This window comes from Microdochium trichocladiopsis, assembly GCF_020744255.1.
Source record: "Microdochium trichocladiopsis strain MPI-CAGE-CH-0230 chromosome Unknown B0I36scaffold_14, whole genome shotgun sequence".
In the NCBI taxonomy this organism is placed as follows: domain Eukaryota; kingdom Fungi; phylum Ascomycota; class Sordariomycetes; order Xylariales; family Microdochiaceae; genus Microdochium; species Microdochium trichocladiopsis.
The window spans coordinates 902,083-914,143 of NW_025763557.1; the positions used below are offsets into that span (position 1 = coordinate 902,083).

General features: G+C 51.4%; 3 protein-coding genes across 3 annotated transcripts; 1 reads left to right on the plus strand and 2 right to left on the minus strand.

The window, feature by feature from the left end:
- Positions 1–3,902: 3,902 nt before the first annotated feature.
- On the plus strand, positions 3,903–4,728 carry B0I36DRAFT_356054 (uncharacterized protein; the record flags this gene model as incomplete). Its single annotated transcript, XM_046157522.1, has 2 exons — positions 3,903–4,334; positions 4,606–4,728. The coding sequence occupies 2 exons, from the start codon at positions 3,903–3,905 to the stop codon at positions 4,726–4,728; spliced, it is 555 nt and encodes a 184-aa protein (XP_046004940.1).
- Positions 4,729–5,788: 1,060 nt separating this feature from the next.
- Positions 5,789–6,220, minus strand: B0I36DRAFT_356055 (uncharacterized protein; the record flags this gene model as incomplete). Its single annotated transcript, XM_046157523.1, has 1 exon — positions 5,789–6,220. One exon carries the CDS (start codon positions 6,218–6,220, stop codon positions 5,789–5,791), a length of 432 nt encoding a protein of 143 aa, XP_046004941.1.
- A 998-nt stretch (positions 6,221–7,218) lies between these two features.
- On the minus strand, positions 7,219–9,793 carry B0I36DRAFT_399558 (cytochrome P450; the record flags this gene model as incomplete). The annotated part of the gene is made up of 5 exons (XM_046161648.1): positions 7,219–7,691; positions 7,768–7,949; positions 8,050–8,129; positions 8,223–9,273; positions 9,593–9,793. The coding sequence occupies 5 exons, from the start codon at positions 9,791–9,793 to the stop codon at positions 7,535–7,537; spliced, it is 1,671 nt and encodes a 556-aa protein (XP_046004942.1). The 3' UTR covers positions 7,219–7,534.
- Between the last annotated feature and the right edge of the window lie 2,268 nt (positions 9,794–12,061).

The window sequence follows — 12,061 nt, forward strand, 5'->3', positions numbered from 1 at the left end:
AATCTCATTTCGAACTAGCAAGGACCACGACAAGGGGACAGCTTGTGTAGAAGTTAATATCTACGAGCTGTTATATCATGCCCTGCGATTTTTCCACCATGCCTTCCAGGCAGGAGTCGAGGACAAAGCATTACATCCGGGAGAAGGTTATCAAACAGGCCCTATATGACGGCCCAACCCATAGGGGAACTACTTGGGGCTGAAGTAACAAAGAAGCGCAGCACAAACAAGGCCGCATGATCAGGCCAGGGACAAGGGCGGGCCAGCAAAGATTGGCGGGCGATCTTAGGTGATCACTCTACCGTACGTCAGCAGCCGACACTGAACAGTGGGCATGCGACCACCAGCAGTTGGGTCGCGACGACGACTCGTTCCCATGCGACGCATCGACGTAGCAGGAATAAGGGACACACCGATGAAGAACAAAGATATATAGAACGGTGGATCTTCTTGTAGACAGCCATTCCCTTTGTACTCCAGCGATCAATCTAAGTGTAACCCTTACCCTTCACTCGACGTAGTCACTCAATTGATCAATGTGTGTTATCTCACAAGAGACACGAACGACAACCCCAGAGAGGACGACAGCACGTAGCCAGTATTGCGCAAGGTCCTACCTACCTTGTCAGGAGATAAGCCCTACAGCGCCGATCAGACAGTTGACTCCGAACATCGGATCGTAACACCGTACTACGCGAGTAGTGGCATCAGATTGTAGCTTATCCTCATAGTTCCATACTCTCCGTCCTCCTTGGCGGTCGTACCCATAAAATCTAACTACGTAAACATACTAGTACGCCCATGAATAACTATATCATACAATTTGAAATAGAGGAAAAGCAGGCGAATGTGCTTAATAAAACAGTATCACCCACAGACCTATATATATCTTGTCAAATTGTTGTCCATCTAATTCAGCGTGCATTCCGGCAGCTAAAAAAGCGCGGCTTTTATCAACATTACTTCCATGGATGTTCGGGCCACACCCCGTTTCATCAGATGTCCTTCTGACATAACTGCCCAACGCCCAGAACAGTAACGCACTTCATGACGTCTTCTGAAATCTAGGGACGCTACAGTGTAATAAATGTTCTTTTCAGAATAAGGTTATTTACTCGCAAGTCAACAGTATGACAGAGCCTTCTCGCATACTGTAACTACAATGATATTTCAATGTAATAGTTATGTAAGGGAACTAGAATAAAAACTGTCTATGATTCTACAGACCTTAACTTTTCAAACGGAATGGAGAACTATATATATGGTCAGGACCCTCTGTGCAGACGGTATATGTTGGAGTCTCCCGAGCCCAGAGAAGAAGAACAAGCCGATTCAAAGGGAGAACAACCCAATTCAATAGGAAGATTATACGGAAATGTTCATAAGCTCCCAACCGCCAGCCGATATGTACTGTACATATTACCCATCGCCATCATTCTAGCCATACCAATTGGCACTTTGCTAGCAATCAAAAGCATTAAGGGCAGTGAACCGAAGCTCGGCGAGCTGACTGTAAACACTGAAACCGGGAACGTCGTTGTCTCCGGTCCGCGGGTTCTGGATCTCTTCATATGGGCTGAAGCCACCTGGATCTCGCTCTGGGGAGCCAAAGCATTCGCACACGTCCTACCTTCCATGATAAAATTCTTCTGCGGCGTTGTTAGCATAACAAAGCCTAGGTATGAAAGGGCTCTCTACCTGCTTGAGAACTATATCGCGGGATTCCTGGCCTTCTTAGCATCATGGATGACATATAAGGCTGTCATGGAGAGAGGCCATGGCGACTTTCAATGGGTCACAACTTGTAGTAACATCCTCATATCCTGCTTCATCGCATCAGGGGTTCTTCTCGGGGAGAAGGTGTTTATACAACTCGTATCGATTAGCTACCAGCACCAGTCCTTTCAGCTCCGGAAAGCAGGCAACAAAAAGGATGCGGACAATCTTCAAAAGCTTTATAGGAAGGGTAAGCCGCCGCAGGAACGACAACTGGCATATAGGAACTGTTTTAAGAGGCTCGTGATGAAAAATCCCCTAGACGATCATAATGTGTTCAAAATGCTAAAAGAGGAGGCCTCTACCGAGCAGCTCGCCGCAAGTATTTGGGAGGAACTTGGTCTCGAAAAGGTCAACACTATCTCAAGAAGCGAGTTTCGCGGTAAACTAGAGCCACTCAACGAGCTGTTTAGTTGCAGCCTTGTCACTACAAATCTATCAAATGAAGAGTGGGGTCGCAGGATTAAAGAGATTGGACAGGAGTATCGTGCAATTACTAGCAACGAGACCGACATGGCCCAAGCTATCCGATCGCTGGAGAAGGTCTGCTTATGCGTAGTCGTTTTTATTACCCTTTTAATTTTCTGTAAGAGAAGCCAAGCTACCTTTCTTGTTCGCGGTAGGCTAACATAACGTGCTCTAGTCTCGTTCTTCCAAGCATCATTGTTAACAAGCATCGCAACAGCCGGGACAATGATTCTGTCAATGTCATTCATGTTTGCAGTGACTGCTCAGGAGTTTATTGGGTCCTGCATATTCCTCTTTGTAAAGCACCCATATGATGTTGGTGATGATTTAGTCGTTACGAACACCGAAAGGGAACAGCTCATTGTGATAAAGATATCTTTGCTTTTCACGGTTTTCTCTCGCTCCGACACGCACGAGACTTTGCAGATCTCTAACATTATCCTGAATAACTTGTTCATTGAGAATCGATCCCGGAGCAAGGGAAGTCGAACGGCGATCAAAATAGACATTCCTCGAAGTCGGTCTATTCCGAATTTGGAGGGGATCCTGAACCAGTTCGTCCGGGAGCCCGAAAATTCACCATATTGTCATCCAAATGTCCAGGTCTTCCAAGTCGGTCTGGGTGATGAAGAACAGCTACAGTGCTCGATAGAAATCGGGTACAAGGTCGCACTTCTAGATGTGAAGGTCCGAGCAGCTCTGAACGACAGATTGATGCGGCGGCTGGACGCCTTTTTACATAATCCCAAGAGCTAGTTGGGATAGGAAGGGCAAAGACACATCCTATTGTGCTAAATGTGGGAAATGCCTCCTCAATGTTCTGTATGATTTATCCATGCAACTCGAGACCGGTCCATGCTACTTTGTGCATCTAGTCTTTTTGTGTGGCAATCGTGCACCTGCTCTTCTCGACTGGCTTACGTCTTCCCCTGCGTAGCGTACGTCTCACTGACGACTTTGATCTGGCCCTAAATGGAACATGGTCCTCAAGGGCAATTTGCCAAGATGGAGACACGCAGTTACTCCCCCCACGCCGACGCAATGCAGACGAAGTGTACAATTTCTTGTTTATTGCGATTAATCTCAGAGGTGCGACGCCCATGGACTGTCTTTTTTCCGGACGACGACTCGGCTTATGTTGCACAGAGATGATGGGCCTCAGCGTTTTTGCCTGATGATAGATCACCGAGATGGGTGGGGGAGGAGAGGGCGGCGTGGGGTGTGGCGGAAAGCTCAATCCAGTCAGATGGGTGAGAAGGAGAGATTGGGAAGAGGTGGGGAGTACACACCAACAATGCACGACAAACAGGGCTATTGCACACAAACATTCTGCGGTGAAAAGTTCTTTCAATAACGGATGGTATTTGATTCGCCTGGCAAGTGGCTGGTAGGCCATTGCGACAGACTCTTAGCGTAGCACACCAGCAGGATTATTGTTTAAAGTTCGAACGAAAAGTTTGCTATTGCCCGACCCCTTTCAGACAGTATCGCCTGACATGCCCCTGTGATAATGCTGCCAAGCTCCCTATCCCCCAGCGAGCCTTTCTTTGCAACGCTGGCTGGGAGGCGTCTGCGTCCGTGAGGTCGTTACACTTCGCGTCCTCCGGCCAGGGCAAGAACTTCACGATCCAAGCCACATATCAGCGAAAGCCTGTAACATGGCGCACACATGTCCATGTTGTGGCAAGGACTTCACATTACTATGCGCTCGCTGCCAGGATTTGGATGTCACATACCAATGGACCTCTTCGTCGTCGTCAGATCTAGAACTTACACCTACCAGCGAGGACTCATTATGCACTGCTATCGTCTGTGTGGAAGGTCCCTCTCCGAACGTCGATATCGATACGCAATTGGATCGCTTCTTTCGGGCGTTTGAGGGGTTCAAATATGACCCATTCACTACGTCCTCTCTCAGCTTTGCGCAGCTCAAAGAGTACCATGGTGACCGCAAGAGCTACCAAGAGATCGAAGCTCTAAGTAAGCGTTTTCACAAGGCCATTGACATAGAGCTAGAGGATCTTTACGGCAGTAGTAACGATCTAGCTGCATGGCAGGCGCTATGCCGTGCCGTGGTCACTGGAGGAGAGGTCGGACGGTCAATAACTAGTTGCAAGAGGGTGAGCCTCATTCCATCTCCAGTTGGATATGCTCCGGCCGTCTTTTCCCGGCCAATTGCTGCGTCTTTTTACTGCCCAGAATAGCTGACGCTTTGTGCTCCGCACGTCTCAGATCCTACAGGCAATTCATGTCAACATCTTCGACCTGTTACACTGCGCGCGACACGCGATCGCGTCTCGTAACTCTCAGGCCTCAACGAGTGAGCTCCTTCGCAATCTAAAGACTTTTCCAACTATCAAGGCGCTCAAGAAGTATTCGAAGCAGCAGAATAAGGTCTTTCCCCTGGCTGGAGGAGCAAGAGTGAACGGTGACCAGAGTGCTGCGCTCAAGGCTTTTCTACGTCCACTCAACCAAAAGCATTGAGTGTGGCTAACCACAGGTGCTCCAACGGTGTGAGATACACCTCGCCCTGGAACCACAGTGACGGGCAAGGCGCGGTCAAAGTGACACATGTTACAAGCATAGATACCTCGGCAGAGTCATATATGTGTGGTAAAAGTCTGTAAATGATGCCGCAAGGTGCCAGAGACAGCCAATACCAGAGTGTCAGACGAAGACAGAGCTGAGCAACAAGTTCGGGCCAGTGGTCTCCACTTTGTGTCTGATGAAGGGAGTCGAATGCTTGGAGAAGTCTTATTGCGAACAGAGGGGATGAGGGACCGTCACCGCGCGATGGGCATCGATGCCGTTTTGACGAGCGACCTGCAATACCTGACTTTAATGAGCTCTTGGTGACATATATGGCATAGCATTCTGGACACTGCCTTCTCCAAGTGGGAAGGCTTCGTTGCCGAGAGATGCCTTTGTTTAGATTTTGGGAGTGGGTTAATTGATCCGTACAGCAGCGCCGCGTGGGCTGCATTACAGTCATTTGCCAGTCGCAAGAGTGTGATCCCTCCTTGATCCCAGCAGCACGAGCGACACCCCAGAGCGGATCTAGAACGTGTAGCATTGCTGAGTCGTAGAGGCATGTGAACGAAAGCCTTGGTGATACTATACCATGTTTAACAAGTTAAAAGCGACGCCCGGCGCAGTTTCTGGTCAAAGAGTAGCAACTTCGACGAGGGCGTTCTCGTTCTAGTCTCCAAGAATTGCTCACCAACATCTGCTTACAAGTTAGGGAGCCCACAATCTGGTCCACATTCATATTTCACAATCAGTCCGCATACTCGTTTCGCTATTCTGAATCGCGCTTGCGATTGCGTAGCCTTTACTGCGCACGAATCGAGTGCCCGGAATCTCGTTGTTGCCAAGCTGCTCCTGCGGAGGGGCCCTATTAAAAGAGGGATCGTGCATCAACCTAGACGTGCCGTCGTAAGAGTGAAGCTGTAGATGACGTTCTCAGCACGGAAAGAGAATATGAGGATTTAATGTCCGAGTGAAATGAAAGTCCTGATGCTGGGTGCGACCGAATGTATCTAATTCAGAATAGGTAATTGTGGCTCTGCGTAATTAGGCTCATAGGTCCATCAGTGTCTTGATCGATCGTGTTGAGCTCATTCAAGACGTTTCTATAAGTGGCGTCGTCTAGGTTTCCCCCAAAAACATCCTTTTCGAAGGGATAAAATCTGGCATTGTGGGATGGTGATGGCTGTTCTAACAGTGCCGGGTATACAGACAAGGTTGTATCGTCCATAAAGCCGGGAAAAGCCTTAAGGAAGTACTGCCAATTTTCACTATAGTGCAGTGTTGCGGTTCTGCTTGGGTCGACGCGCCACACCTTCTCTTCCTTGTCATTCCAAAACCCATCATCTGAACTCAAGGCGTGCCTAACACTGTTTTGCCATGATGACTTCTTTAAATCATGGACATCCGTTTTTAACGCTAGCCATTGATACAAGGACTTGACAGACATCGGGTTGTTGCCTTGCTTTAAAAAGGCAAATTGGATGAGTGTCACGTAGGGTATGGTGGGGAGACTTTGTCCCGTCCGGGAAGTAAAGTTTCACTTTTCCTCGTGGTCTTGTTGTGCGTGGGACCGCTGCCCTAGCAATTGTCTGTCGTTGGGATAATAGTCGATGCACATCGTGACGAACAGTCTGAAGCTCGCTTTGAAGATTGTTGACCTTGTCGCAAATGTTGTTCAGTTGGTTGTTGAAGCGGGACATCCATTCCAGGAGATCATCGCTATCCATTGTTGTCGCGTGGAAGTCACATCGCAGGAATTGTCGGCCTGGGACTGCTTGTTAGCCGAGTGCAAACAGCGAAGAACCTCACCATCCTATAAAGGCGCCTGATGACTTGGAAAACATTTCAGCTGGCTCGCGAAACAGCTTTTGCGCCAGGAACCCATTCCTGCTTCCATAGCGTGGCTCAATCCGTCCATGTCAAGGCATGCAAACAAATCCGAACAAACCCCCACGGTTGTCACTGGGGTTCCAAACAAACAAGAACAAACCTATACAAACCCCCACTGGTTCGCTTGAATGTTAAGTGGGGCTTCAACAAAGCCAAGCAAACAAACCCAAACAAACCCAGACAAACCCAGATCAATAACACTTGTAATCTTGAATACTGTAACACCTGGTTGGTGCATCAGACGAACACGATCTTAGTGGCTTTCTCGTGCACCTTGCCCCATGGCGCAACCTGCCCGTTGGCGCGCCTTTTCGGGCATCCCAGCTGCAGTCGCCATGAGTCCCACAGCCATCCCCCCACCTTTCCCCCTGGTGTGGTTGGAGATGGCTGGAACAGCTGGCGGGTAGCTAATAGGCTAAGGGTGGTGGCTAAAGTCGTTCCCTCTGCCACCGCGGGTTTCAAGGGGGCAGGGCGGACGAGCAGTGTCCAGTCGGGCGGGTGGGGTCAGGGTCCAGCCCGGCACCACAGCTGATAAGAGGGATTGGTAATGTTATTCAGACTAAGTTAGTCGCTGGCTTTTTTGGTAGAAAAGTTTCCAAAAACAGAACTTCGACATGCTCAAATACCCGCCTCGACGAGCTCTGCCCATCTGTGAGGATCTTGCTGCGATCACATCTGCCTATCCCTCTGCAAATATCTGCGTAGGGATGCCTCGACGAACATTCTTAGTGCCGAGCCCCCAATCGCCTCCGTATTTGATTCCTTTCCTATCATGCCGCCCACATGGACCTGCGCGTGTCACGGGGGGGACTCCACTCCAATTTACCTTCGTACCCTTATGTGAGTGCCTCCCCCGCTCTTCTTTCCTCACTCAGCGCTTTGCAGGTGTGATCTTGATCATGAGCTCGCCCTTCTCCCACAGCGTGTAGATGCGCTGACTGGCCCAGTCCCTGCTCTCCGGCAGGAGCTCCAAGTCGAAGCTGTACAGCAGGCGGGTCAGGATCAGGCGCATCTCGGCGTAGGCCAGGCTGTGCGGTTGGCAGTGTGCGTTAGTGCTGGATCTCAATTCGGCATCTTTTCAACCCAAAGTGATTGACGACTCACTTCTTGCCAATGCAGTTCCTGGGCCCGACTGAAAAGGGCTGCAGGACGTCGCGCTTGTCGTTGACGAAGCGAGGATCGGTGGTGTTGACGCTGGCGAGCCAGCGCTCGGGAAGGAAGCGCTGGGGCTCGAAGAAGTTCTGCTCGCACTGGTAGGACGACCATTGGTGCACACCGACAACGGTCTGAACTCCTGTTAGCCTTGCGGCTCTAGGGAGCGAGCGATGGACGTGTTGTGTGCCGCAGTGTTGGAGGTGATGATGGGGCATAGCATCTAGCACTAACCTTTGCTGGAAGATAGTGACCGCCGACAGTTTCGCCCCCTTCGGGCACGATACGGGTCAGGGCAATGGGAATAGGAGGGTCTGTCGGGCCGCTCGTTGTCAGCTTGATGTTTCACCCGATGAAAGTGGAATCCATGACAGGGTCACCGATGCTGGAAGGGCTAGACGACTTACACATTCTGAAGCTCTCGCTGAAAACAGCGATTAGATACTCGAGGTTGTTGACCGAATTCATTGTGATTTCTTCGGCAGAGGCAAAGGCCCCACGGATCTCGGCAACGAGCGTGTCGTACTTGTCTCGATTCATAAGCAGCATATAGGTCGCACCACTGAGTTGTGTGGCTGTCGTCTCGCTGCCGGCGGTAATGAGGATTATCGCGTTCTCGGCAATCTCGTCCTCGGAGAGACCTCGGGCCCTCACCTTCTCGTCGTCGCTGTTGTTGTTGCGAAGAATGTAAGACATGAAGTCCTCGCGGTCCTGGTCGCCCGAGTGCAGGCGCTGCAAAGCCGTCTCGCGGCTTAAGCGGTTGTTCTCGGCGAAGCTGTCGACAAGCTTCTTGGGAGTCAGCAGCGCGGCGAGGGGCTTAAGGAATGGGTAGCGGTTCAAAAGTTGGCCGTAGCTCAGGATCCTGATGCTCTCGAAGATCATGGCAACCCAGGGGTGGTAGACGCCCCTCTCAAGCATGCCGAAGGGCTTGCCGAAGGCAAGGGCGCCGATGAGGTCAAAGGTGCAGAAGTTATACCAGAGGACAATATTGATGGGCTCCGCAGCAGCGGCCTTCTCACCCATGCGCTGAATGAAGAGGTCGACGTAGCCGTTGACGAGCTCCTCTTGGCCGCGGGGGGCTTTTTCGGAGAAGGCATGGGCGAGGATGCGTCGCATGCGGCGATGGTCGTCGTTGTTGGCGTCGATGATATTGGGTGTTGTCTTGTCCGGCTGCGTGTAGAAGAAGGGGTCCTTGCTGAAGGTCTGCCGGGCCTGCGTCTTGTGGCCGTAGATAGTGTGCCAGGCCTCGGCAGAGTTGAAAGAGACCTGGTTGGCGGTGTAGCGGACGGCCGGGCCATACTTGTCGTGAAGAGTCTTGAGGTGGGGGTCCCAGTTGCCGCCGGCGTGGCGGCGGGCGTAGAAGAGGTCGGTGATGGCATAGTGCCAGGGGCCGGGCACCTTGGCCAGCGGGTGTAGGAAGACGCGGTAGATGCTCTGGGCGACGAAGTAGGCGAGTGACTGCGGTGGGGAGAGATGGACAATGTTAGCAGGGGAGGAAGGCATGACCCAGGACTGAGGCTGGACTTGCCGCCAGAGCCAGGAGGCCCGTCATGTGCAATGTAGAGGCCATCATCGGAATGCTGCGGCCAGTGTTGTGCCCGTGTGGATTTTGAAGAGGTTGATGTTGATTGTGTATACGTCTTACAGGTCATGCCATGTTGACATTGCCTATATATATGCAAGTCGCAGCGGTGGATCCAAGGTGGCCACGGCGGTTTGCGTCGCGGACGCCAAAGGGGAGGGGACAATGCTGCAGAGATCTCGGAGACATAATTACGTCGTGCAATACGGATACGGAGGATACGACAACGACAACGACAAGGGACGTCCCAGCAGAGGAGGGCCCGTCCCCTGCCGTGCACAACTCGGGGGCCCGGCGGGACGGCTCCAGGTGCTCCAGGGGCCATGGAACGGCGGTCTGAATAGTCTGTGATTGGCCACGGCGACTCGGGCGCTGTGGTTGTGCCGCCCCGACCATCGAGGTCTGAAGATGCGTCACTTCGACTGCCGTGTGGCGGTCACTCGCGGCAACGGCGTCGCAAGCTCCGGCAGTTCCGGCCAATCCCCGTCATGTCATCATCGAACACTCGTCCTGTCATCCGCGTTCGCGTGTCCCTGCAAGCCAACTACAGCCCACCGCGAGCCTTGCCATTGCTGGCCTCGTCTCTTGCGGCGGGGTCATCGGCTGGTTTGTCTGCGTCTCTATGCTTCCGCTAGTCGACCGCCATATCTTACTTGCTACTGCTACTTCTGCTTCTGCTACTAATGCCAAGGATATGTAGATGTGAAGATAACTTAGAGTCTCGAGGGCTAGAAGCCCGCTTCCAAAGAGCACGCATATCGTGCTTTTTCACGTCCTGTGCCTAGAGGGCTGTGCCTTATCGGATAGCGTCCGCGGAGTAGTGATCATACAATCTGGGTTCAATGGCGAAACTCTATTTTTAACGGCCTGTGTCAGGCAGGGAAGTAAGTCAGGGGGGCAGGGCTACGACCCGGGGTCCGGCAGTCCCGTGCTCCGGCCGTACTCCGTAGCGCCTGGGTAAATGACTCGGGGCATCGACCTCACCCCCTAATCCAGCCTCAATTTGTAATGCATGACAGCGAGTCTTGGGCATCAACGGCTGCCTTCGGTGAATCAGAATCCGAAAACGACATTGTTCTAGCAAGGTAATATGTAATTAAGTATCCGTAGTACACATTATAGCCGTCGACTTACATTTCAGGAGAGCCGCGGCGATTCTACTTGGTGGTAGGCTATAGTAGGTCGGATAGTGCGGCTGGGATAATAAAGTAGGATGCGCGGCGACTTGTTAGTTAAGTCCGGTTCCAGTACGCCGGGCCGTAAGGTAGTTTGCTAATGGTGTTTAAGTCGGCCAAATGTTGTCTAGACAATTCTAGATTACTTCGGCGGGAACAAGGAAATTTATGGACGCAATTTGTTAACTGGTTTGTCACGATCCAACTGACGGGGTCAACCGCAGCTGGGCGCTGGGGTTCGTGTTCTGTAAGATAGGTAAAGCCTTCGCAATATCACTGACTCTCAACTGTCGTTCTCTCTGGGTGTTGCCGTGTCTCTGGGAAGAGATACCACTCTCGGTCAATTGAGTGACTGGTTCAAGTGATGGGTGAGAATGATACTTAGATTGATCGCTCAAGTACTGAGCTGGGGCGAATGAGGAATGGTCTGATCAGAGGTAAAACAAACCCCAAAACAAACCACTTCCCATTGCTGGCCAGGTTGCGGTGGTAGTGTTCCACGGCGTGGTAATGCCCTGCATTACCACCGGTTCAGTTAAGGTGAGGGAGCCAGCCTTCCCTAGAGGATTGCTCCTTTTGGGAAGGACTTTTGAGGGATGGACTGATCACTCCAAGCGGAATCGAATAAGAGTGTTCCGGCACCCGTAGGGCTGTCGTGGGAAAAGTTGTGATTTTCGTAAAGACGGAGTGGTGCGCCTTGGTCGGCACGGTTAATTCCTGTCTGGCGGAGGCGTCGCGATACGACGTAGGGCCACAACCGCAATCTGAATTGAATAATACAATTGAGGGAATGTCTGATCACGGCATGGCGAATTGAATTGGCTGGAAAAGAAGCGCTGGAATTGATGATGAAAAGAAATCTGGTGATGCACGAAGTGTGGTGGTATTATGTCCATGTCCTCCAGGTACCGATTTATGCACCTATCCCCTGTTACCTGACCCCTGATCACGCTGTTCCGCCCTGCCCCATCACAATGCAGGGTCCCAGTTTTGCGGAGCTAGGGCCATGATTAGTACTCTAGAACTTCAGTACCAAAGCGCTGTGATCCATTAATGGAGACTACTTAACAGGTCACTTATGGCGGCGAGAGCGGGGAAGATGCGGTCGCTCTGGCAGTCACCTTGCTCCACAGCATACAGTAGGACATTGTCTCAACTCATCGAAAATGCCATGAGAAGAGATTCCCTCACAAGTGCTGCACCATTAATTCGTTACTGGTGCGAGTTAGGCCCTTTCTGGGAGTGCTTACGCTCGCCCTAGGACACTAGTCCTTACACAAGAGCCAATCTTGTAGAGGGTTTTATACACTATGTTCAGCCAGAATATGCTCAGCTTCTACCTGAATAACGAGGCAAGCCAAGGCCCATCAACTCGAAGACCCCCTTTAAGTAATACTGTAGTCGAAAATATCGACCTTCTGCTACCAATGAAAGTGCTTCTTTTCCTTGTTCTAGAATCACCAAACCCCCGTCCATGCTTCTCCCGCTA